Source organism: Perissodus microlepis, chromosome 7, assembly GCF_051167445.1.
Source record: "Perissodus microlepis isolate ML-2025 ecotype Zambia chromosome 7, ASM5116744v1, whole genome shotgun sequence".
NCBI lineage: Eukaryota > Metazoa > Chordata > Actinopteri > Cichliformes > Cichlidae > Perissodus > Perissodus microlepis.
In genome coordinates, this window is record NC_140467.1 from 41088799 (window position 1) to 41114001 (window position 25203).

Below are 25203 nucleotides of genomic sequence, written 5' to 3' on the forward strand. Positions count from 1 at the left end.
ACACGGACATCTAGTGGAGAAGCTGTTTACTGCTATGCCACTTCCTAAAACGTAGAATATTTAATTCAAGTTGTGAGATATATTAGATGAGTATATGAGATAAGATCATTTTGAGTGGTAGCGTAGACTAAAGAAATCGCACATACATCTGTATTTGTTTAAAATAAATAAATTAATTAAAAAAGGCGCAATGCCAAGATTATCAATAAAATAATATCGTAACCTACATTATTAACATGCATTTTTATTTCACACTACTATTTCACAAGAATAACTATGTGCTTGTTGTTAAGTGTTGTTATCAGACTGTGGTTAGTGTTGAATGTATAGTGTGACCACTGCAGGAAGGGAGGACCTGAGGGTGAAGCAGCCTGTTATTGAGGGAGCTGATCACGTTAGCATGGAATTCATGATTCATGGGGTGGGAAGTGTTGTCCATCAGGAGAACATGAAAAATCCACACAGAAAGATTGAGATTGTTCAATTAATTTTAATATTAGACAAATGCATAAATTACAAATTGCAGTTTTTAACTCACGGTTTTATTTAGTAAGAAGAACATTTGAAACTACCAGACCCTATGTAAACTCACACAGAGACTCATACAAGCACTTTTTCTAGACTACTCAAATCAGGAGGGCAACTTTAGGTTCAGTATCCTGCCCAAGGACAGCTTGACATGCAGATCAGAACTGACACACTGACCTTCTGGTAGACACCCTGCTTTACCTCCTGAGCCACAACTGCTGAGATACAATCACACACTCAAGAAACTGGAAAGCCCGACGCTTCCCGTGAACCTCGGAATCCTTGGACACCCTCTTCCCCCACTTGTATATAGAGCGCCTGGTGTTGTGTGAATAAAGAACTGTAATTTGTGATTCGCAGACTGAACCTGTCCGTCCTGCCCCTCGTGACAGTTGGCTTGTCTTGGTTCTTTTGTCTTTTCCTCTTGTCTCTTTATTGCAGTTTGTTGTTTTTAAAAAAAAGCTTAGTCCGAGTCGCACTGAAATGAATGACACAATTTTATACTCATATTTAACAAATATGTTTTTTTTTTGTTTTTTTTAAAGTCCGTAACAAAAGGTTTAAACTGCTACTGCTTTAGATTAAAAAAAAAACAAAGAATGTTTGCCTTCAAGATAGATAGCCTACTCGTTCTGCGGTTCAGCTATAATAACGACCAGCTATTGTGGAGGGAGTTTAATTTGTTATGTTTTTCATACATCATATTTCACCATTGAGACCCATAACAAAGGTTAAACGGATTATTTAAAATCACTGCAGCTTCTTTTTTACGGCTGAATGCTCACTGACCCTATCGACAGTCTATGAAACCGGATGTGGTAGGAGCGAAGTGTTTTATTCCGGAAGTGAGTCTTTGCTCTACCGAGCAAGTTCCTGGCTTCTCAAAACAAAAACAGCAAACAGTGGGTAGCTGCTGTCAGTGAAAGCTGAGAGAAGTGTTTAGCCTTTTACTGCCTCGTCATGGTGCTAAAGTCATGTTGCGTTTACAGCGTCGGAGTTGTTTCTGTACTGATGCTGATTCTCGGCATTTCGTTGGTTTTGACCAGCGTGTTTCCACATTTAGTACAGTCGATGGTTAAAAAGGTAAGCATCTAATTTAGGCTAGCCTTTGCAGTAGGCGTTAACCTCAGATAAGCTAACGTGAGACATTGTCATAGTAGCTAAAGTTAGCTCATTTAGCGTCTAAGAAATACAGCGTAGAATTTATTTATGGAAGTGTTTTTAACAGTTTTAAGCGTTTGAGGTTTGAATGTTGAATGTTTTACAAATGGCTCGCCTTAGGATACAATTTCAGATCTGTTCTGTCACCCATTTACTTAAGTAGCAGTGTTTATTTCTAGGGTTGAAAAGATGAGATCACACAATGTGTACATTATGTATCCTAAACATGCGGAAATCTTTTGGTAGCACAGCTAAAATTAACACGGCTTGTAATAGTTTAAATAAATAGAATAATATATCAATAACCGCTCAGTAAAAGCAAACATAATTTGACAAAACCCAAATCTCAGTATGGTTCAGACCTATTAAGTAATTGTAAAAAAAAATAAGCGAAATGGCGCAAATTCAACAAAGACGTATTACATTCTGTAATACTTTGTTGAATTTGCGCCATTTCGCTTATTTTTTTTTACATACAATACTCTCTGTGCCAATTGTCGAATAAGCAGTGGAGAACTTTTTTTTTTTTCAACTGATCCACACAAAATTTAATTTAATTCAACTGTAATAAAAATCAGGATAGTAAATCAGATGATTTTAAATGGGCACAGGCAGTGCTGTGCAGTAAGAGCTTTGAGTTTGTCTTAACTGTTTTGATTGTACAGGGTCTAAAAATATTTACATGAGAGAACAGGTGATTATCTGCTAGACAGATCTGTTGTATTGTAGACAGTTGAATTAAATTAAATTTTGTGTGGATCAGTTGAAAAAAAAAAGTTCTCCACTGCTTATTCGACAATTGGCACAGAGAGTATTGTATGCTTTTATAACATTCATTGTTAAATATAGTTTAACATGTGACATAGATGCCATCTCAGTATTTCGCATTTGATCATTTTGCCTTTTATTTGTGCTTTGTGATTCTCACCAAATATTGTGTATCATATGTGGCATAAACACTCACTGGACACTTTATTAGGTACACATTACTAGTATCAGATTGGATATCCTTTTGCTATCCTTTTGCTTTCAGAATTGCCTTAATTCACATGGTCAAAAAAGGTGCTGGAAACATTCCTCTGAAATTTTGGTCCATATTTACATGATAGCATCACACAGCTGCTGCAGATTTATCGGCTGCACATTTATAGTGTGGATCTCATGTTTAACCACATCTCAAAGGTGCTCTACTAGATTGAGGTCTGGTGACTGTGGAAGCCCTTTGAGTACAGCGAAATCATTGTTATGTTCAAGAAACCAGTTTGAGATGATTTGTGACATACTGCGTTATCTTGCTGAAGCAATAGCCATGGTCACCAACAATAATCAGATAGGCTGTAGTATTTACATGATGCTCAACTGGTACTAAGCATTGACTGTAGAAAACTGTTTTCTACAGTCAATGGTACTAAGAGGTCAAAGAACATATCTAAACACCATTACACCATCAGCTCCAGCCTAATCCTGCCCCTGCCACCTGTATGTTGTAGCAGAAATCAAGACTCCTCAGACTGGGCATTAGTTTTTCAATCTTCTATTGTCCAATTATGGTGAGTCTGTGTGAATTGTAGCCTAAGTTTCCAATTTTATAGGTTGTGTTGATGTGTTATGGGTTTAGAGATGCTCTTTATCATACCTTGGTTGTAACACGTAATTACTGTTACTGTTGCCTTTCTATCAGCTTGAAGTGGTCTAGTTATTCTCCTCTAACCTTCACAATCAACGGGGCATTTTCACCAAGAGAACTGCCTTTCACTACATATTCTTTCTATTTTCACACAGTTTTCTGTAAAATCTAGTTGTTTGGGGAAAATCCCAGTAAAACAGCATTCCCTGAAATACTCAAACCAGCCCATCTGGCACCAGCAGTCATGTTCAGAGTCACTTAAATCACGTCTCTTTCCCATTACGATACTCAGTTTGAACTTCAGCAGGTCCTCTTGAGAATGGCTACGTTGCTAAATTCATTGAGTTGATTATGTATTTGTGCCGAAAAGCAGTGGCCTGTGAGTGTGTGTGTGTGTGTGTGTGTGTGTGTGTGTCATGACACCAAATGATGATTTCATCTGTTTCAGCAGGTTCATACCCTGTAACGTGAAGTGAAACTGCATATCATCAGCACAGTAGTCATCTAAAATAACATTTTTAACCCCACCGCCCTTTGTCCCCCATTAGCAAGTCGTTCTGAAAAACGATACAGATGCGTTTGAGGCCTGGAAGGATCCACCGGCACATATCTACATGCAGTTTTACTTCTTCAATCTCACAAATCCCCAAGAGGTGTTGGATGGGGAGAGGCCAGCTGTGGTGGAGATTGGACCGTATACATACAGGTGAGGGAGGAAAAGGAGAAACACTTAACATTTGTTTCTCCATTCATCTCTTGATTTAAAGAAAACAAAACAACAAAAAAAAAACTAAGTGTCAAGTTACTGGAACATTTTAAGAGGTGGAGGCAAAGCAATGATGTATCAGCACCCATAATGGGAGCTTTTAAGATCCAGTGGTGCCAGTCTTACGATGTATATTAAGAATAAATGTGATACAAATTTATTGACTAGTAATAAGTTTGACTAGTGAAGGTGTTGAGTTAGATGAAAAAGGTTTATAAAAGCACAATACATCTGATTTGGAAAATCAACAACCTGATAAAAGTAACAAAGCCAACACTGCTGCACACAAACCGTGGAGCAGTTAAAAAGACCAGAAAAAGACACTACAATAGTAATTAAGCAGGTAAATAGCAGCCAGGTCCGGCTAATCAGATGGCATTAGTTAGCATCTAAATATTACACTTCATGACAGTTGGAAAAAGACTGAACAAGCGTGGCTTGTTTAGCAGGATTTCCAGGCAGAAGTCTCTTCACTCTTAAAAAAAAGAACATGACAGCTCAGCTTACGTTTGCAAAGTTGCATCTGAGCAAACCACAAGATTTCTTGAACACTGTGCTTTTTTCAGATGGACCAAAGAGATGATTGGCCACAATGCACAGCCCTACTTTTAGGAGAAAGCCCAACACAGTGTATCAGCACAAACGCCTCATACAAATTTTCAGCCAGTTTTGGAGGAGTGATGATTTGTTCTTGTTTTGCAGTCATTGATTAGATCATGAACTGCTCTGTATACCAAAGTATTTTAGAGCCAAATGTGAGGCCATCTGTCTGACAGTTAGCTTCAGCTGAAACTGGGTCGTGCAGCAGGACAATGATCTCAACCACAGCAGCAAATCTACAACAGAATGGCTGAAAACAGAAAATAATCAAAGTGTTGCAATGACCCAGTCAAAGTCCAGACATCGACCTGACTGAAATGTTGTTTCAGGGCCTTAAGAGAGCTGAGCCTGTAAATCTCAATGAACGGAAACAATGCTGTGAAAAGAGCAGGCCAAAATTCCTCGACAACAATGTGACGAAGTGATAAAGTCAATACAGAAAATTGTTACATCAAGTCATTTCTGCTCAAGCTTTTGAATCCCAGGGTGTGCTTAGCTCTCACAGGACACTGTCGTCGCACAAACACTCTCATTTTCTCATGACTGTCTATCAGGTTCTAGATGTGTCCTTGATCCAACACAGCTGATTTAAATGGCTAAATTACCTCCCAACATGTCTTGAAGTCTCTGGACACATGTCTCCAGAGGCCTAGTAAGGAACTAATTATTTGATTCAGGTGTGCTGATCCAGGGTGATATCTAAAACCTGCAGGACACTGGCCCTTGAGGCCTGGAGTTCCCCACCCCTGGTCTATAGTGTGTTTAAGAAAAAAACGTGAATGTTTTTAGAGATAAATTTAAAGAGATGCAGAGCAATCCTGTGCTTGGATACCTGTAAGCACCTGAGAGACAGCATTTTTGTACTAGTTTTGGTGCTGAGACTTACGAACTGTGACACGGAGACGTTTATTTTTCCGAAAGCACATTTTATTGTTTTTTTTATTGTGTTCATTCAGTGGTATTGTGCCATGAAAGGTCAATGTGCAGTTTATTTTCTACCCAGTCCACACCCACAGGATCTCAACGTTCATAAAACTGGCTTTTGATTAAACGTGCTTTACATATATTATTTACTTTGTTTTACATTTTTAACTTACTGTTTGACATGATGTTATTTCATTGTTTTCCCTTTTCAGATCTTTTTATTTTTATTCGCTGATAGGTTAATTTATTGGTTTAATCATTTGACAGTTTGGTTTTCCTGTTTTATGTAGCGTTACGTTTTTAAAATTAATTTTTATTGGCCTTATTTTGTTCACTTGGTGTATACATGTTCTAAAGTTTATTCTGTTTAATTTTCTTTTAATATATGCCAATTTTAATTTGCCTTTTTTTACCTGTAAAGCACTTTGAACTAGATATACGTGTAAGGTGAAAAGAAAGTTTATTTGATTCATATTATCTATATACCCAGTGATAGTATAATATATCGCTGCACACAGCTGATAACCATCTTATCTCTTTTGGCACTGACTTGTTTTCAGTAGCACTGAAAGCTAACGTAAATACTTACATACGTTATCTGGGTCACCAAATCAGTTAAAATAAAGCAGTTTTAGGAAATTGTTATTGAGTTATTAAAAAACAACTCACCATTGACACGTTTTATGGTTTTAAAAAAAAGCTTCTTCTTTTTTTCCAATAATTGCATCACAGTCACATGTCACAAACACAGTCACAAACACACTGCACAGATGTGTGTCAAGGGAAATGAGCCACAAAAGACGAACAATCTTCAACCCACTTTCCATGTAGAGTAAATGTGACATTATCAGTCATGTGAAGAACTGCACATCTTAATATCCCCACACTTTTTTCATGTATTGTGCTTTATATAACATGGCGTGTTAAAGAGTGCAGATGCAAAGTAGGGAGTTATGCTATAGCTTTTTTTTTTAATCACAAACAAAGCTAGTTGTTATATTTGGCTGCAGCTCTGTAACAAAGAATCTTTTCTCTTGTCTAAAAATGTTTTGCTTTTCCTCCACAGAGAGTACCGGCCTATGGAGCAAATTGACTTTCAGGATAATGGCACTAAAGTAACAGCTGTCAACACTAAAACCTACATTTTTCAGCGTAACATGTCCCGAGGTCCAGAGAGTGACCTCGTCAGGACAGTTAATATCCCTGGCATGGTGAGCAATAGAAGTCTACAGCACCGATCTGATCTGCCACTCACAGTATTATAGTTTTCTCACATTAGGATGAATATTAAGGTTTCTCACATGTGGGCATTGCTTATGTATATTCCTCAACTGGTTGTTGAGTGGTTCACAGGAGTTGCTGGTTGTCGGTTGCATGTTGGTTGCAAAGAAAGTGCTGCAGAAAAGACCTCTTAGGGGTCTTGCTCTGGTTGCTAGTAGGTTGCCCAGTGCCTATAGCATTTCCTGTGGAGCATTTCCTATATGGAGAAGGTTTGTCTTCAAAGTAATGTTTTGCCTCAGCGCTACAGTCAACATGTTTCAAAGGGGGTAGATTTCTGGTTTGTGCTGCACTTTCTACGGTTTCACTACAGTTTGGAGAGTAGTTGGGTAGTATTTGTTGACAAGTCTATCACTTCCATTCACAATCTAAATGGAGGTTAAATGGTGATTCCAAATGGCCCACGGGTGTGAATATGAGTGCGAATGGTTCTGTCTTTCTGTGTTAGCCCTGCAACATATTGGCGACCTGTCCAGGGTGTACCCCACCTCTCGCCCTATGGCAGCGGGATAGGATCCATCCACCTGGTGACCCTTAATTGGGTAGGCAGAAGAGGATTGATGGATAGCAGTCAAATGGAGGTTTTTGCTTGGAGATGAGATGTTTTTTCCTAGCAACTGGTGGTTGCCAGAGGGTCAATATCTAGGTCTGTGTGACTGGGGGCTTAGTCACTTGATCCTACATTGTCACCATGATTGTCACTTGTCCAAAATTGTGGAGAAGTTCACGTAACATGGTTAATGGGCACATGGGCATGTGGTTTGTGTTCACATGTCTGCAAAACCTCAGTCAATCAGCAAGATTAAATAAGGAAGTTGTTTTCTTAATGTGTTATATATATATACCTCAATATTTACTTACATGGCCTGCTGTATGCTTTATGTTTATTCAAACTAATAATCCTGTAACGGCGTTCTTCTCCCTTTTTTGTTTTTTTTGTCCTGGTAGACAGTGATGGAAAGATTCAAGGATAATTTCATTGAAGCCAACTTGATCTCTGCCTACATGAGGGGCACCGGGCAAGGCCTTTTTACCACTCGTACAGTGGGAGAGCTGCTGTGGGGATATGAAGATGGACTTCTTAAAGCCTTGAAAACCATTAGACCTGATCTGGATGATGTTTTTGGACTTTTCTATAAGGTCTCTTTAATGCACATAAATGTGTAATTGTGTTCTTTGTGTAAACCAAATTTTTTTTATATTTAAAAAAAAAACAAAAAACACTTTTTTCCCCATCTTACAGAACAATGCTTCCAATGATGGAGAATATGTGTTTTTCACTGGTCAGCAGAACTATAGGGACTTTTCCAGAGTGGACATGTGGAAAGGTGAAAGGTAATTGTCTCCTCTCACCTGTAGCACATGTTGGATTTACAGTTTAATAGTAAAATTGTTCATCAGTGAGTTTTGTTGGTGACATGAAGTTAATGGATGCACACCAAGTGATTTGTGTCATATGATCAAGGTGGGTTTAACTGTGTTCCTGTTGAGTTTTCGTTCTCTTTCTTATATCACCGCCGATAGGACACTGAAACTGAGTCTGTTTACAGACATGTGACCAAAATAACCACTGGCTGCTAGTTTGGCTTATATACCTTTTATAATTATCATTTCATTTCATAGCCATTAAATGAGGAAAGTCAAACCATGTTAGCCAAATCCCCCCAACAGCAAAACAGAATCACTCACTGCAGGGATCAAACGCTGATGTTTCTCCCTTTAACATCATTTTAAAAAATGTAATCAATAATGAAATAACTACTTAGGTAAAGCACCAAACTCTCTTATCTTTGTCACAGAGAAGAACAGCCAACCATCGGCTCTGCATCTGTACTCACTAAACCCCCAAAATATGATCGTCTTTCTTGCACTGCCTTTTATCTCTGCCTGTCTTACAAACCTAATTGTTTTAAGACTAGGCTGTTGTACCTTAAGCAGCAGTTTTGGGAAACACACTTATTTTATAGTGTGCTTCCTAACCTACAAATATATCCAGTCCTCTTTGCCCAGCAAATGGCTTTCCATGGCTTTTAGCTGGGCATGCTAAATGTCTGAAACATTTTTAAACCTTCGAACTTTGTAACATTTTGAATATCTGTGCAGCTCCTTGAATTGGTGGACGTCTGATGAGTGCAACATGATTAATGGAACCATTGGAACAGCCTTCCATCCTGTAATCACCAAGAATGATATGCTCTACATTTTCTCGTCTGACCTGTGCAGGTGAGTAGAGCAAAAAGCTGTACCAGTGAAAGATTAAATCTTTTGATTGCATATACAGTACTGTGCAAAAGTGTTGAGCCACCCCTCATCTCTTACTGGTGTGCTAGTAAATTGGGAAATAATTGCAGTAATTTAATGAAACACATTCATGATTTGAAAAAAAAAAAATTCCATTCCAGTCCATATTTGGTATGACCACCTTTATTCTTGAACACAGCCTGAACTCTGTCAAACTTTCTTGTAATTTCTTGAAGTAGTCTTCAGGAAAAGTTCTCCAAGCTTTTTGAAAGACATGCAAAGCTCTTCTTTGGATGCCGGTTGCCTTTTGTTCCATTCTCTGTCAAGACGATCCCACACTGCTTCAGTAATGTTGAGGTCGGGCTCTAGGCAGGCCAACCTCCAAAACCTTCAAATTTGGATTGAAGCCGTGTGACTCAAAATGTAATTATTCTTTTTTGATTATTCTTAAATAAAATAAAGAACAGTTCTGTTCTTTATTGAAGAAAGACACATTTAATACGCCACTTGAATTTAAAAGGTTGTGTATTTAAAAAAAAAAAACCCAAAAAACTTAAATGTAAATTTAAAATATTTGAATTTAGAAATGTATAAAACATTCATTGTAAATGTTTGTTTCTATTTTAGTCATTGTAGCTGAATATGCTTTTCAGCTGAGCATCTGGACTTTTTTAGTTTCATATGAAGGTTATTTCAGTTCAGTTTCAAGCCATATTCTGCTGACTCATGCAGCATTTGCTGTATTTTCCCTCTTGGCTTGAGCTAGTGAAATGGCTCCCCCCACAGCCTTCCTGAGCCTTTCCCTGGTCTGAATATTGGATTAAGGATCCTAATTTAGTTTGGCTGGTTTCAAGGCTGGTCAGTGTTAGCCTCCTAAATGAGGCCACAGCCTATTTAATGCTGCTTAAAACAACAAATGTCAGTCCTCTGTGATTGTTAATATATTAGAAACAGAAGTCACATTTACAGGTCATCTAACAGCTTAGTTAATAAGAGGTGTCAACACAACCGTTGAACAAACTGGTTACACCAGTTTGTTCAATGGTGTAACCAGTTTGTTCAATGCAGGTTTTCTGTAAATCAGCTTATCGCTGAGCTCATGAATTCAAACCATGTGTCATTGTCCAGTAACGCAGTGCATCCAGAGATTAACAAGCATGTAACTCTCTTTCTAAGGTCTCTGTACACAGTGTATGAGGAGGATGTGACAGTGAAGGGGATCACTGGGTATCGATTTGTTCCTCCCAGCTCAGTGTTCGCCAATCTGACTGTGAACCCAGACAACGCAGGCTTTTGTGTGCCTGCTGGTAATTGCCTGGGGTCTGGCCTGCTGAATGTGTCTGTATGTAAAGAAGGTAAGACAATGTTTTACTGTGTTAAACATAGCCAAATGATCTTTGATATGCTGCTTTTTAACTTACATTAGTTCAGACTCATTTCTTTCCCCCATGGTGTGATTTGTGTGGACAGGTGAGAATAAAGAAATTGTGTTTTAATTGTGTTTAAAATAAAATAACTAAACCAATGAACTCTGGAAATGTTTATTTGTGGCAAAAACATGATCTGACCGAGTTGTATCAGTTTGTACCAAGTTTCAGCTAACCGCTCCTTTTGTCAGCCGTGTGTCGTCTCCCCCCCACCCCCCACCCCACACACACACAAACACACAAAAGGAGTAATGCTTGCTAGCCAGAGACCGTCTCCATTACAAATGCATCCACTAGTCCAAAGCACGAGAACTTGTTCCCATATTTACTTTCTGGCTCCTCAGACACAGTAGAATAAGTGAAGTGAAAGTTCTCTTGTGGTTTGTTGTGATGAGCTCTGGTGCATCTGATTTAAAGCAAACAAACTATGGTTGTTAGTGCTGAGTAATAACTTGTATCATTTCCTCATTGCACTGTAAAGAATATGGAGTCAACACTTAGCAAAAGACTCCCTGAAATTAATTCACTGACTGTAATTTCTGGGGCCTACTTTAGCAGTGTCCCTGACAAGTGTACGCTGTGTTTATTACAAGCCATAGCATTATTAGAATATTAAACAGTGATGTTTTACACATGGCATATTTTCCTCATGTTGAGTGAGATGTTGCCTCTGCTTTGTTAATACCTTCTGTAATGTTTTTCCTGCTGTTTAGGGGCTCCTATCATAATGTCTTCACCACACTTCTACCAGGCAGATGAGAAATTTGCTCAGGATGTATTCGGAATGACGCCAAACAAGGAAGAGCACCAGACTGCCATTGATATCAATCCGGTAGGAATCACAACTTTAAAGTTTAAATGTTTAATTTGTTCTCGTGTTGTTGTGAATCTCTCTTCAATTTATAATACATATTTTGTCTAATACAATTATGATTTATATAGTATTAAATCTTCAACACTAGATGGAGTAGTGTCTCAGCTTTTTTTTTTGTCATGACTAGCCAATAGTTGAGCTTCTGTTTAAAATAGTGGTTAAAAATTAAATCAGAGGTATGTGGTACGGGGCTGTCACGAAAGATAAGCTCTAACTGCTCTTATCATGATAATAATACTCTAATTACCTGGTTGAACTTGTAGTAAAGTCTTGATAGCGAGAGACAGACTGAAAAAAACACCTCCAGCAGCACAACGTGTAGCTGAACATACTGTGTAATGCTTAACAAATGTATTAGACCACCATCCAATGAAAGATTTATGCCACAGCAGCCAAAAATTAACAATTGCTATATGATATAATCTTCTGATTTTATTTATTTATTTATTTTTACACATTTTACATGATACACTTTCAGAGAAAACAGAAAAAAAATGATGAATGATTCTGCAATAGTTAAAAGTTTAATAAAAAGTGAAATTCCCAAAAATAAATAAACTGTATTACATTCACAATAAAAGACAGAAAGCATTCTTCTTCTTCATGATGCTCCAGATGTTTTCAGTTGGTTTACAGCTGTTGTGATAGATGCAGTATGGAGTTTAGCATTGTCTTGCAGAAATATGGCAGTTCTTCCCAGACAAGATTAGAGCATATGTTAATGTAAAGCCTGTGTATAGCTTTATATATGGCTTCCATGGGCACTGATGCACTCCCATACCATCAGAGATGCAGGCTTCTGAACTGAACACTAATTTACAAGCCAGATGATCCCTCTCCACTTGAATCTGGAGGATGCAGCGACCATGTTTTCAAAATTTAAGAGAAAATACTTTTTTTTTTCTTCTTTTTTTGTCACACCAAAGAGATTTCTCCAGATTTTCTGAGTCTTTTGATCATGTTATTAGATGATGAGATACTTAAAGTCTTAGCATTTTTACATTGTGCAGTATTTTTCGGATTTTTGTTCACAATTTGCAGATGCGATATTTTGCAGATTGGTGTACCTCTGCTCGTCTTTACTGCCACGCCACTCTTAAGATGCTCTTTGTACACCAGTCTGACCAGTCTAACACAGAACTCTTTCTTACATTCGCTCTCACGCTTTCGTACAAAAGTACACTTAATTATTTCACACACCCACATATAAAGTGGTGGTTTTACGGTTACAAAAGTATTGAATCCAATAAACAAGCTACCATTTTTTGTGTTTATCCTTCTTGATCACTCTGTCACGGCATGATATCATTAAGATTGATCAAAGTCCTGTGACTTTTATCATAACTGCTGGGTTGTGATGCCCTCAGCCGTCTTCCCTGCTTGCCCAGAGCTGTGAAGTTATTTTTGCCTACAGTAAAGATATTAAAACTACAGGCAATACTATGCAAACAGTTTGGGGTAACTTTAGATAAATACATGATACATCCTGAGATTTTTTTCTCTCTTTTAAGTTTTTCAAAATGCAGAAAACTGAAGAAAGAAACGACTAAACTCCCAATTAGGTTTATTTGACAGCTGCCATGTCTCACCGCCTTCCGTTTTTTCACATAATCTCAGATTAACTCAGTTTATTTCTTTTCTTTTCACTGAAGTTACCTTTTTATCACTCCAGCTGTATGTTTGAGGTCATTCTCAAGCTGCATGAGGAATCTGGAACAGAGCACATGCCTCCCTGATGGTATTATGTAATGGATGGAAAATCTACTGTACCTAACTAAAAACCTTTGCATAGTTCTGTGTTTTTCTATCCAGTGGTTTGTTGGTTTACAAATAATGTCAACATGTTACTATAAAGATTATGGCCATAATACAGTGTGGGCAGAAAACAATTATTTAGGTGTTTAGGTATACGTGTTCATACATCAGGAGTGACAGGAGTTTTCCCCACATTCTCTGTGTCCCTAATAAAATGAATTTGTGTTTTACAGCTAACAGGAGTGGTTCTCCAAACAGCCAAGCGACTCCAGATTAACGTCTATGTAGAGCAAATTCCCACCTTCAGGTAATCAGCAGCTCTTTCCATCAGTTCAAGCAGCTGAATAACCTGAATTTTCATGAATTTCACTTTCACTATATTAGTATGAAGAGTGAAGCCGCAATAGCTGCATGAGTACCCATGTCTGTGAAGGGCTGCCAGTAAGCTAATTGTAAAGCAATAATGCCACCATCATCATTATGGGTGGACTTTTGCACAGACCTGGCTCACTTGTTACGTGTTTATCTGAATTCAGAAGGAACTAGCAGCAAGATAATGAGACTGTATGTGTTTAGATAGTTACACATTACTGTTATTTTTATTTGAAATAAGATAAAATAACAAAAGCTATATTAAAGTGGCGAGTCAGCTTTAATGTGAGTAGGTTTACATCAATATTTTAAAATGTATAAGGTTGGAGCCCTCAAGACAACATTAGTGGCCAGAATTTATTATACTGAATAATGTTAACAATGTCTCTTAAACGTACTGACATCAGTAGATAATTGGCTCTGGTTATGAGGTTTGGCTTTTTTTTATGTACAAGGAAACACATTGGCCTACATCCTGGAGAATATTTGTAATTTGCCATAGAGTCATGAAGGGGCCTTTCTTTCCCATGCAAATCATTTTGCTTTCATCTACAAGATTTGTGCTCTTCTGTCCACCAGGCTATTTTGGATCTGTCCTGTGCATGCCTTCTGCTTTTAGAATATACCTCTTTATTTTTGGCAAACTAACTTTTGCGAATCCATCCATTTTGTTCCGCTTATCTGGCGCCAGGTCGTGGGGGCAGGAGCCTAAGCAGAGAAGGCTAGACCTCCCTCTCCCTGGGTACCTCCTCCAGCTTATTTGGGGTAAAACCAAGGCGTTTCCAGGCCAACTGAGAGATCTAATCTCTCCAGCGTGTACTGGGTCTGGACATGCCAGGAACACCTCACCCAGGGGGGGATCTTTGTCAGATGCCCGAAACACCTCAACTGCCTCCTTCCAGTGTGGGGGAGTAGCAGCTCTACTCTGAGCCCCTCTTGGATGGCCGAACTCCTCACACTATCTCTAAGGGAGAGGGCAGCCACCCTTTGGAGAAAGCTAATTTCTGCTGCTTGTATTTACGACCCCGTTCTTTCAGTCACTACCTAAAACTTGTGACCATAGGAGAAGGTGGGGACGTAGATGGACCAGGAAGGAGGAGTTTCCCTTTTATGCTCAGCTCTCTCTTCACCACGATGGATCGGTACAGCGTCCGCATCACTGCAGCCGCAACATGAACTTTTGTATCATTCTAATAGATTTTTATTCTCATTTTCATTTGCACAGTCACTTTATTTATGACTCGGAATGACAGAAAACTCTTAACTTCAAGTAAGCTAACTGTAGGTACTGTAGTCTCGAATGGGTGCTACACAGTCCACACTTACTTTTGTGAATGCAACAACCACAGTGTTGTGCATTACAAAGAAAATGATGCCAGTCAGTGAAGAAAACCTCTTTATACTCTCTTTTTTCACTGTAGTTAAACTCAGATAATAAAAGTATTTATGCTGTTGGTAAAAAACTGTTCAAATCTACTTTTTTCCCATGGAACAAATGCTCATAAGCCCCCAGTAACTGAGGCTTAGAAACCAGTCTTTGGTCATTAGGGAAAAATGTGTTTTTCCTGCTTGGATGACGAGCAGTTCCTGGAGGTTGCTCGCGGTTGCTGTGAAATAGATTGCAAAATCTTTAGACAAGTAAAAGTTGTGCCTTTCTGCAACACACCAGCATGTTTCAAAAGGTGAAGGTTTTACTTTAAAGTAGTGCTGCCAGCGTTAATCTTGTTAAAATGACGTTAACGCGGCAAATCTCAGTTTGCGAGTTAGCGCGGATCGCCCCGTGCGCGGGGCTGTACAGTACTAACGTGTTAACGAGCTAACCGCGCTAACGCGTTGACGAGCTAACCGCGCTAACTCACACTGTTTCTAATTTCACTACCACTTAGCAAGTATTTGGTGAGTGTTTTGCACACGAGTTGGTGCAAACTACAGGCAACTGCTGCTATCTGCTAGCAGCAAAAGCACTCACAATGGTGAATACTTTGGTCAGAGAGAGGCTGCCCCCTGTCTCTGAGGCCTAAGGGAGTAAATATAGAATCTAACTTATAAACAGAACTGATGTTGGGGCTGATATCAGTAAAATCTTATCAAATTCAATCCCTAGCCAAGCGTCTGCTCTTTTGTGCAATATTGAACTTTGAAAGGAAAGTTTGTGCAGTTCTTTTGATGCCAACAAGCCCAGATATGGCACTTTTATGTTATATCTGTTATTCTGTTTCAAATTAAAGGTACTAGAGACTGAGCTTGAAGTCCAAAAATAAATTATGTAACTCTCCACATAATTTATGGTGTGAGATTAATACGTAATCAAGCTTTATATAGATAGTATGTATTTACAGAACTTGCCCGGGAAGATATTGTATAAGTATATTTATACTACACAAGTATATTATATTGTGTTTTCCAAATTGCTATTTTTCATTACATCATAGTTAAAGATTATCATGTCATTCTCTTTCAGTCAAACGGGAAATGTAAGGACAGTAGTCTTCCCTGTGGCTTATCTGAATGAGGTACAAACTCTCTCTTTCTCTCTCTCACTCACTCACACACACGTACGTGTGGTTTCCCTAGCAACTTACCCTAATCCTAACCATCAAAAATGAACGCCTAACTCTGACCCTTACCCTAAACCTAACCATAACCTAATTGTAACCCTGACACTAAAACCACATTTTGAGTCTCAAAAATGCCTTCAAACTCATGGGGACCGGGATTTTGGTCCCCACAAGTACAGGGAGTGCAGAATTATTAGGCAAGTTGTATTTTTGAGGAATAATTTTATTATTGAACAACAACCATGTTCTCAATGAACCCAAAAAACTCATTAATATCAAAGCTGAATGTTTTTGGAAGTAGTTTTTAGTTTGTTTTTAGTTTTAGCTATTTTAGGGGGATATCTGTGTGTGCAGGTGACTATTACTGTGCATAATTATTAGGCAACTTAACAAAAAACAAATATATACCCATTTCAATTATTTATTTTTACCAGTGAAACCAATATAACATCTCCACATTCACAAATATACATTTCTGACATTCAAAAACAAAACAAAAACAAATCAGCGACCAATATAGCCACCTTTCTTTGCAAGGACACTCAAAAGCCTACCATCCATGGATTCTGTCAGTGTTTTGATCTGTTCACCATCAACATTGCGTGCAGCAGCAACCACAGCCTCCCAGACACTGTTCAGAGAGGTGTACTGTTTTCCCTCCTTGTAAATCTCACATTTGATGATGGACCACAGGTTCTCAATGGGGTTCAGATCAGGTGAACAAGGAGGCCATGTCATTAGTTTTTCTTCTTTTATACCCTTTCTTGCCAGCCACGCTGTGGAGTACTTGGACGCGTGTGATGGAGCATTGTCCTGCATGAAAATCATGTTTTTCTTGAAGGATGCAGACTTCTTCCTGTACCACTGCTTGAAGAAGGTGTCTTCCAGAAACTGGCAGTAGGACTGGGAGTTGAGCTTGACTCCATACTCAACCTGAAAAGGCCCCACAAGCTCATCTTTGATGATACCAGCCCAAACCAGTACTCCACCTCCACCTTGCTGGCGTCTGAGTCGGACTGGAGCTCTCCGCCCTTTACCAATCCAGCCACGGGCCCATCCATCTGGCCCATCAAGACTCACTCTCATTTCATCAGTCCATAAAACCTTAGAAAAATCAGTCTTGAGATATTTCTTGGCCCAGTCTTGACGTTTCAGCTTGTGTGTCTTGTTCAGTGGTGGTCGTCTTTCAGCCTTTCTTACCTTGGCCATGTCTCTGAGTATTGCACACCTTGTGCTTTTGGGCACTCCAGTGATGTTGCAGCTCTGAAATATGGCCAAACTGGTGGCAAGTGGCATCTTGGCAGCTGCACGCTTGACTTTTCTCAGTTCATGGGCAGTTATTTTGCGCCTTGGTTTTTCCACACGCTTCTTGCGACCCTGTTGACTATTTTGAATGAAACGCTTGATTGTTCGATGATCACGCTTCAGAAGCTTTGCAATTTTGAGACTGCTGCATCCCTCTGCAAGATATCTCACTATTTTTGACTTTTCTGTGCCTGTCAAGTCCTTCTTTTGACCCATTTTGCCAAAGGAAAGGACGTTGCCTAATAATTATGCACACCTGATATAGGGTGTTGATGTCATTAGACCACACCCCTTCTCATTACAGAGATGCACATCACCTAATATGCTTAATTGGTAGTTGGCTTTCGAGCCTATACAGCTTGGAGTAAGACAACATGCATGAAGAGGATGATGTGGACAAAATACTCATTTGCCTAATAATTCTGCACTCCCTGTAAAGTAAACTTCCAATTTTTGGTCCCCACAATGATGTTAATACCCGTACACACACACCACAAAAGCTGTCTGAGCTCTGGTTTATATACATTTTCTGTTATAACTCTCAGTTAAATACAAATGATTCAAAGGGAAAAGACTCCCTTGAGTACCCTGTAGTTAAAGGGGGCAATTTTGTTTTCAGTATGTACCTCGCGTTTATCTCTTTTATGTATTAAAGCATTGTGTAATCCTGCTCAGATAGACTGCAAATTAGTAAATCTAACTTGTGTGGAGGCAAAAAAAGAAAAATACAGAGGTAGATACTATGATTCCACAAAATCAAAGCTACAGAAGACTAATCTAATATAAATCACTAATCAGTAAATTTAATATTACTTGTTTATAAAATTCTTATGGTCTCAGTTTCTTCATAAACTTGAACACAAAGATGAACAGACGGTAAATGAAAGGGCCGTAAATTTACCATTTACTTTTGTAGGGGCTGTGTTTTGTGTTCTTATGTGCTATAACACAATCTTTTCTCTCTTACCGTCTTAACAGAGCGCCACCATTGATGACACAGCAGCCAAGAAGCTAAAGGCGATTGGTGTTCAGCAGAACGTTGTGGAGAACATTCCCTTCATGCTGATTGGCCTGGCCATCATTGTGGGAGGAATCTTCATGTTCTTGGTGTGTCAACAGAAAGTCCCCGAGGTGAGCTTGTGCAAAAAGCAACTGTGTGATGTCATTATGTTGGGACAGATGGCCTGAGCCTGGTTCTGTGTTTGCTCATACAGGATGGCTCATTTTTTTTCATTCAGATTTATGATGGTGTGTGTGGTCAATTTAAAATAATCTAAAATATAGTTCAAATAAATTGATTTATTTTTCATTATGAAGCACCCTAGATTAGTCCACAACATGCCCCAAAAGCCCTATAAATGCTCAAGAAAAATAAACTTAGAAAATACAAATCAAACCTGTTTAATTAATGCTATACTGCGCTCCACTCTAAAGAACTACAAACTACAACTAAAAAAACCCCGAATTAACTGAAATCAGTTAATGGGTGAGTCTATTCAAATTAGGGCTGCCACGATTAGTCGACTAGTCACGATTACGTCGACTATCAAAATCGTCGACGACTAATTTAATAGTCGACGCGTCGTTTGAAGCTTTGTAAGATCCCAAAAGACGCAGGAATAAGTAGTAGGATTTAAGAGTGTAATAACGGACTGAAACAGAAGATGGCAGCACTGCATGTACAAGGATGCCAGCTGCCGTTAAACCCTGAAGAAGAAGAAGTAGCTCTGTCCCATCCAGCAGTTTCCAACAATGGCAGCAGCTAGTTAGTTTTAGTTTTAATATTACTCTTATTATTCTTTTTGGGTCACAAAATAAACGTTTAACATATTTTCAGGCGAGAATGTAGCTGTGTAAACCTCAAATATCTGCTCAGTTTATCAAGACACCACATATTTTCAAAAGCGCTCCGATGTTTTCGTAGACGTCTGTTACCCACTAGCTCGATAGCTAGCCCGGGGTTCAAGGCTCACTAGAGCCCGTGAGAACACCGGATTCCCGGCAAATCGTTTTCAAACCCACCGCCGTCTTTCACTACTCAGGTTAAACATGTAATATAAGTCACTTGGATAACTTAAAAATGTAATTGTTTGGCTTTTTTTAGTATTTTATTTGTTCCTGAGTAAAATCGGTTTGGCTGAGAAATAAAGTTATAGTTTTTACACAGCTGAATAAACGTCAAGCAGACAGCTGATTATTAGAAGTGTGAAATGGTCGAGAATATACTCCGGTGTCCTGTTATATTTTAGATAGCAAGGAGTTTATTAATCTTCACCGAAACAATCTGCAAATGTCATTAACATTTAATAAACTGTCATCTTGTCTTTATTTTTAGTTAGCACATACCTTAAACACTTCAAGCTGTAAGCTAATGATAGTTATATAAGAGCAGATGCTGCTGGTGCAATAAGCTGTAGGTTTTACGTTCAATGGATGCATGATCTGATTAGTCGACTAATCGCAAAAATAATCGGTGACTAGTCGACTATCAAAATAATCGTTTGCGGCAGCCCTAATTCAAATATTGTAGTAGATTTTAAGACTATTCAGAGCAGATACTGTTGCCTTCCTATGAGCTAGCAGCAGTCTGGCCATTTTTTGGCCATCCTCTGGCATCAACAAGCCATGTGCACCCAGAGAACTGCTGCTTACTGGATATTTTCCTGAAATGCCCAGCCCTACTGGCACCAACAATCATGCAATGTTCAAAGTCACTCAAATCAACTTTTGCCCCCCTTTTGATGTTCAGTTTGAACTTCAGCAGCTAATCAATTGCTGCCATGTGATTGTGTGAGTGTGTCAAGCGCTTTGCGGTCCTTAGGGACTAGTAAAGCGCTATACAAATACAGGCCATTGTCTGATTAGATATTTAGGTATTTGGATCATCTGCCTCCATCTGACCTTATCCTTAGCATTCTCTCCTGTCACACCAACCCTCTGCATGTCCCTCCTACATTATATCCTTGTGTGCGGTTTCCCTCTTTTCCTCCTGCCTGGCAGCTCCATCTTCAGCATCCTTTGTCCAATATCTCCACTACCCTTCCCCTTTAAATGTCCAAATCATCTCAGCCTCGCCTCTCTAACTTACCTTAAACTCATTCCCCCTAATTAGCTCTACTTCTTGCATCTTTATCGATCTATATGCATCTGTCTCATTCATACACATGCATTTTGTCCTCTGTGAATTTAAATCCCTCTTCTCTCTGTTGCATATCTCCACCACTCCAGGATCTCTTCCATCTACTCCTTACATGCATGTCCTGAACAACTCTCACATACTTCACTGCCATTCCTGACTTACTCATGCAGCAGCACAGTTCCTCTCTCAGTACTTTAAGTTGTAATATATTTGCATTTTATATATATTTTTTTATATTTTTCTTTTTCAGAGCACTGCTGCCGAACGACAGCCCCTGCTCTCATCGTAACAGCAAACAGAACGTGGAAAGAGGAAGATTGCCTTGGTTGCAATACAATTCAAGAGGTTCACCCATTAATTCTCAAGTAACACTAATACAGTGGTTTTCATATTTGAATCTATTTTCGCATTCATGGTTTTAAGAAAGTGGTAAAAACTGTCTTTTTGTTGTGTTTGTTGCTGGGTTTGGAGGATAATGTCTTCATTTCAAGTTGTAATGATGCTGAAATCCAGATTTTCCAGTCAATCTTAAATTGAGCTTGTTTTTATTTTAACTCCTAACTATGGGATTTTTGAATTGGATTAACATGAGGTTAGTTAACCCCCTTAAACAACCCAGCTTTGAATTAATCAAACATCCTGGAAGTGGGAAAAACACTGTACTGCAAAGTGGCCATATATGTGTGAGCTGTTGCTGCATTTCTGAATATAAAAGACGTTGTGTCTATCTACAAGGCAACTGGCTAGAGCTTGAACAGTTACTAGATTCCCAGACTAGTTTGGGAGTCAGAGTTAGTTTTAAAAAGCAAGAAAAAACAGTATTAAGAAGCCAGGTTGGTTGTATGTTATAATGAAGTGGATGTAAAAAGTCAGTCTAGTAGTGCAGCCCGTTTGAAGTGCAGATTACTTTGGGCTTGTCTTTTAGCCTTTTGGCTTCAGATGCTCTGGCGATGTGGTCTTGTTCATTTTAAAATGATGTTCTGTGTAGCCAAGCTCAGTAATCTACAGTGTATATTAGGGCTGCCACAATTAGTCGACTAGTCACGACTGATTTAATAGTCTACGCGTCGTTTGAAGCTTTGTAAGATCACAAAAGACGCAGGAATAAGTAGTAGGATTTAAGAGTGTAATAACGGACTGAAACAGAAGATGGCAGCACTGCATGTACAAGGATGCCAGCTGCCGTTAAACCCCGAAGAAGAAGTAACTCTGTCCCATCCAGCAGTTTCCAACAATGGCAGCAGCTAGTTAGTTTTAATATTACTCTTATTATTCTTTTTGGGTCACAAAATAAACGTTTAACATATTTTCAGGCGAGAATGTAGCTGTGTAAACCTCAAATATCTGCTCAGTTTATCAAGACACCACATATTTTCAAAAGCGCTCCGACATTTTCGGAGACGTCTGTTACCCACCAGCTCGATAGCTAGCCCGGGGTTCACCGGGAACGCCGGATTCCCGGCAAATCGTTTTCAAACCCACCGCCGTCTTTCGCTACTCAGGTTAAACATGTAATATAAGTCACTTAGATAACTTGAAAATGTTATTGTTTGGCTTTTTTTAGTATTTTATTTGTTCCTGAGTAAAATCGGTTTGGCTGAGATTAAAGTTATAGTTTTTACACAGCTGAATAAACGTCAAGCAGACAACTGATTATCAGAAGTGTGAGATGCTCGAGAATATACTCCGGTGTCCTGTTATATTTTAGATAACAAGGAGCAGAGGCGGAGCCAGACATTTGAAACACCCGGGGCTTAGCCCAAAAGGGTAGTATGCATGTGGGATTTTTTTTTTTTTTTGGGGGGGGGGGGGGGGGTAGAAATGACTGAAAGATTAATTGGCTCTGTTTTGAGTTTTGTTCAAAAAAGAATGACTTCATATAGGGAAAAATATATATCACATGTGCAGGACACCTTAAACTAGTTTTTTAATTAAGCAGCAAGGCAGAACAAGGTCAGGGCTGTATCAAGACACAGGGACTAAACCCCAATTCAACCAGACCCAGAACTGATCCAGAATTAAAACAGGACTACAACAGTTCAAAATCAGGACTACTTAGGACTTAACCAAGACAGAACCAGAATTAGAACTAGATGATAGTAGCACTAAAATCATCATAGACCTGCACTACACTTATTTTTTAATTCTACCAAAGTCCACTATTTAGATTGAGAAAAGTTTATATAATTATTTAGTCTTGTTGTGCAAACAAGCCTGCATAACTTAATAAATGTAGAATTTGAAAAATAGCAAACCTAAAAAGAAACACTAGGTACGAGATACATGAGTACCTATGATACGGTGATACTTTTGGTAAACGACCATTTGACTAACATGTGTGTCTCACCTGCTCTTGTTCCATCTCTGTTCTGTCCTCATTCTCCTCTCTCTCCCTCTCTGTTCCTCTCTCTCCCTCTTTGTGCTGACAATCATCAAATATACAGATATTTACACACTCTTCAGATAAAAACACAAACACTTTTTTAATTGTAACATCAAATCAGACTAAATGTTTATTTTTTTTAGATTGATAAATATAAAAACATATTTGTTAACTTTAAGAGTAAAGAGAGAAACTATCTGTATTTCTTAATTGCAAATGGCACCAAATTGTATTCAAACTTGAGCCACACTTATGGAGCTCCACAGTTCTTTTTCTGGTGTTTTGGTTGACATCTCTTGATTTTCCCATGTCACAGAAACAGGCTCTGTGTTTTGCCTTATATGCATCCACAGGTGTGCCACCAATTTACTCACATGGACTCTACTAACCTATCAGAAGCTTCTTCAGCTCAGAATGGAATCCTCTGGAGTTTTCTTATTAATTAACAATAAACTTAGTGTACATGTACTCCTAAATTTGATGAAAGTGATAATAAATAGACAGCTCTGTCTCTCTTTATTCTGACATTTAACTAATTCAAAAGATATTTCAATATTTATCTAAAACAAAAGTTTACTCTAAATTGATGTTGTACAGTAAAAATGTTTTATGTTTTCTCCCTAAAGTGTATGTAAATATCTGGTTACAAATGTGAATATACTGCTGTGTACTGAAATCCCTCTTGTTTTGCATAGAAATATACTGAACAACATACAAAGCATAATATATAAAATAACATTTACCTGAGTTTTTTCTTTGAAAGAACCCTGTAATGTCCATTCTTATATTTCAGTACAAAACTGAAACTGATTTAGTCGGGGAGGGTAAGAACTGAAAATATGAAATAAACACACGTAAGCTAAGACTCTCTAAAAAAATAGCATTTGTTCGGCTTTTCATTTCGCCAGTTGTTGATTCACTTGAAGAGCAAGTAACGTAATAATTGGTCAAGTGATCAGTTTGATATCAATCTTTCGTGATACACCGTCATATTTACATTATTTGTATGGTACGAATGATTTGCTTTGGTACCTGGTCAAACTTAAGCTCTCCTTAGTATGGCTGGCTCCGTTTCTCCAACAGCGCACTCACAGGCAGCAGCTGCCCCGCCCTCTCGCTCAGTCGCTTAGTGCCTGAGCTCGGATCATACCAATATCAGGGGGGATTCACGCACAGTCGTAAATTCCCACAGTGTGCACTATGTGCTTCGAATATTGTGTGTACTTTTTGTTTTATACAGTTGTCAGCCAGACATCTAACTATGAAAAAATTACACTCCAAAAGACCCCGGGCTTCTGACAAAACAACCCGGGCTTAAGCCCAGTAAGCCACTCCCACGCTCCGCCCCTGGCAAGGAGTTTATTAAACTTCACCGAAACAATCTGCAAATGTCATTAACATTTAATAAACTATCATCTTGTCTTTATTTTTAGTTAGCACTTACCTTAAACACTTCAAGCTGTAAGCTAATGATAGTTATATAAGAGCAGATGCATGCTGGTGCAATAAGCTGTAGGTTTTACGTCCAATGGATGCATGATCTGATTAGTCGACTAATCGCAAAAATAATCGGTGACTAGTCGACTATCAAAATAATCGTTTGTGGCAGCCCTAGTGTATATATACATGTGTGTCCCCCTTGTGATCCAATCAGTATTAACCCAACAATGACAGGATGGCTTTCTGCCTGTTGTGAATGTCTAATACAATATTATTTCATTTAATTCCAGTACTGTCATAAATATGTTAATATAATTTCTACTGATTTACATTGCTGAAACCGGCGTATGAAGCTTTGTGGTAGTGACACTGACAAACACACAAAAACTTTTGAAGCACTTAGACTGATTTTGTTTTTTCCCCAGTTTAACTTCTGTAGCATTTTATAACTTTATTGAAGCATTTTTAATAATAAACGCATTGTTTTCCTATTGGCCTATGAATTTTTAGAGCACTTATGACTAAATGTTATTTTTCTATCCAACGTTGCACACAGTTTCACTATAATATAGATGTTTTTGCCATTTCAGTCACTATTTTTCGCTGACAAAATCTTTTGTGTTCAATTTCTTTTTTTTGAGTGTGTATGTTTGTTTTGTGCCTAAAAGAGAACATTGTTTACACTACTACTACTCCCTGGCAAAATCAGTACTTAACTATAATCACGATTTATACACAAATCTCTCATTAGGGTCACATGTATGACAGTTTGCACGTTGTCGTTCGCTATGACTCAACAATAAACTTTCTATGCTATTCCCTGAA

The 25203-nt window shown here is 38.5% G+C and overlaps 1 protein-coding gene across 2 annotated transcripts; it reads left to right on the plus strand.

The window, feature by feature from the left end:
* The first annotated feature begins 1354 nt into the window (after positions 1–1354).
* On the plus strand, positions 1355–25203 carry scarb2c (scavenger receptor class B, member 2c). Of its 2 annotated transcripts, XM_084935068.1 has the most exons (12): positions 1360–1611; positions 3865–4022; positions 6673–6817; positions 7833–8024; positions 8128–8219; positions 8988–9107; positions 10302–10480; positions 11266–11384; positions 13415–13488; positions 16015–16066; positions 18395–18547; positions 20806–25203. In XM_084935068.1, exons 1-12 carry the CDS (start codon positions 1489–1491, stop codon positions 20842–20844), a joined length of 1446 nt encoding a protein of 481 aa, XP_084791194.1. In that variant the 5' UTR covers positions 1360–1488; the 3' UTR covers positions 20845–25203. The 2 variants fall into 2 exon arrangements, 1 of the variants encoding a protein (XP_084791194.1); XR_014800782.1 differs by lacking the exon at positions 20806–25203 and having other exon boundaries at positions 1355–1611; positions 14245–16066; positions 18395–18463.

Excerpts from the sequence above, each read along its gene's own strand:
- scarb2c (XM_084935068.1), top strand. The coding sequence starts at position 1,489 with ATGGTGCTAAAGTCATGTTGCGTTTACAGCGTCGGAGTTGTTTCTGTA. Across the intron at positions 8,025-8,127 it reads TTTTTGGACTTTTCTATAAG|AACAATGCTTCCAATGATGG; the intron begins GTCTCTTTAATG and ends CCCATCTTACAG. Across the intron at positions 18,548-20,805 it reads GTCAACAGAAAGTCCCCGAG|AGCACTGCTGCCGAACGACA; the intron begins GTGAGCTTGTGC and ends TTTCTTTTTCAG.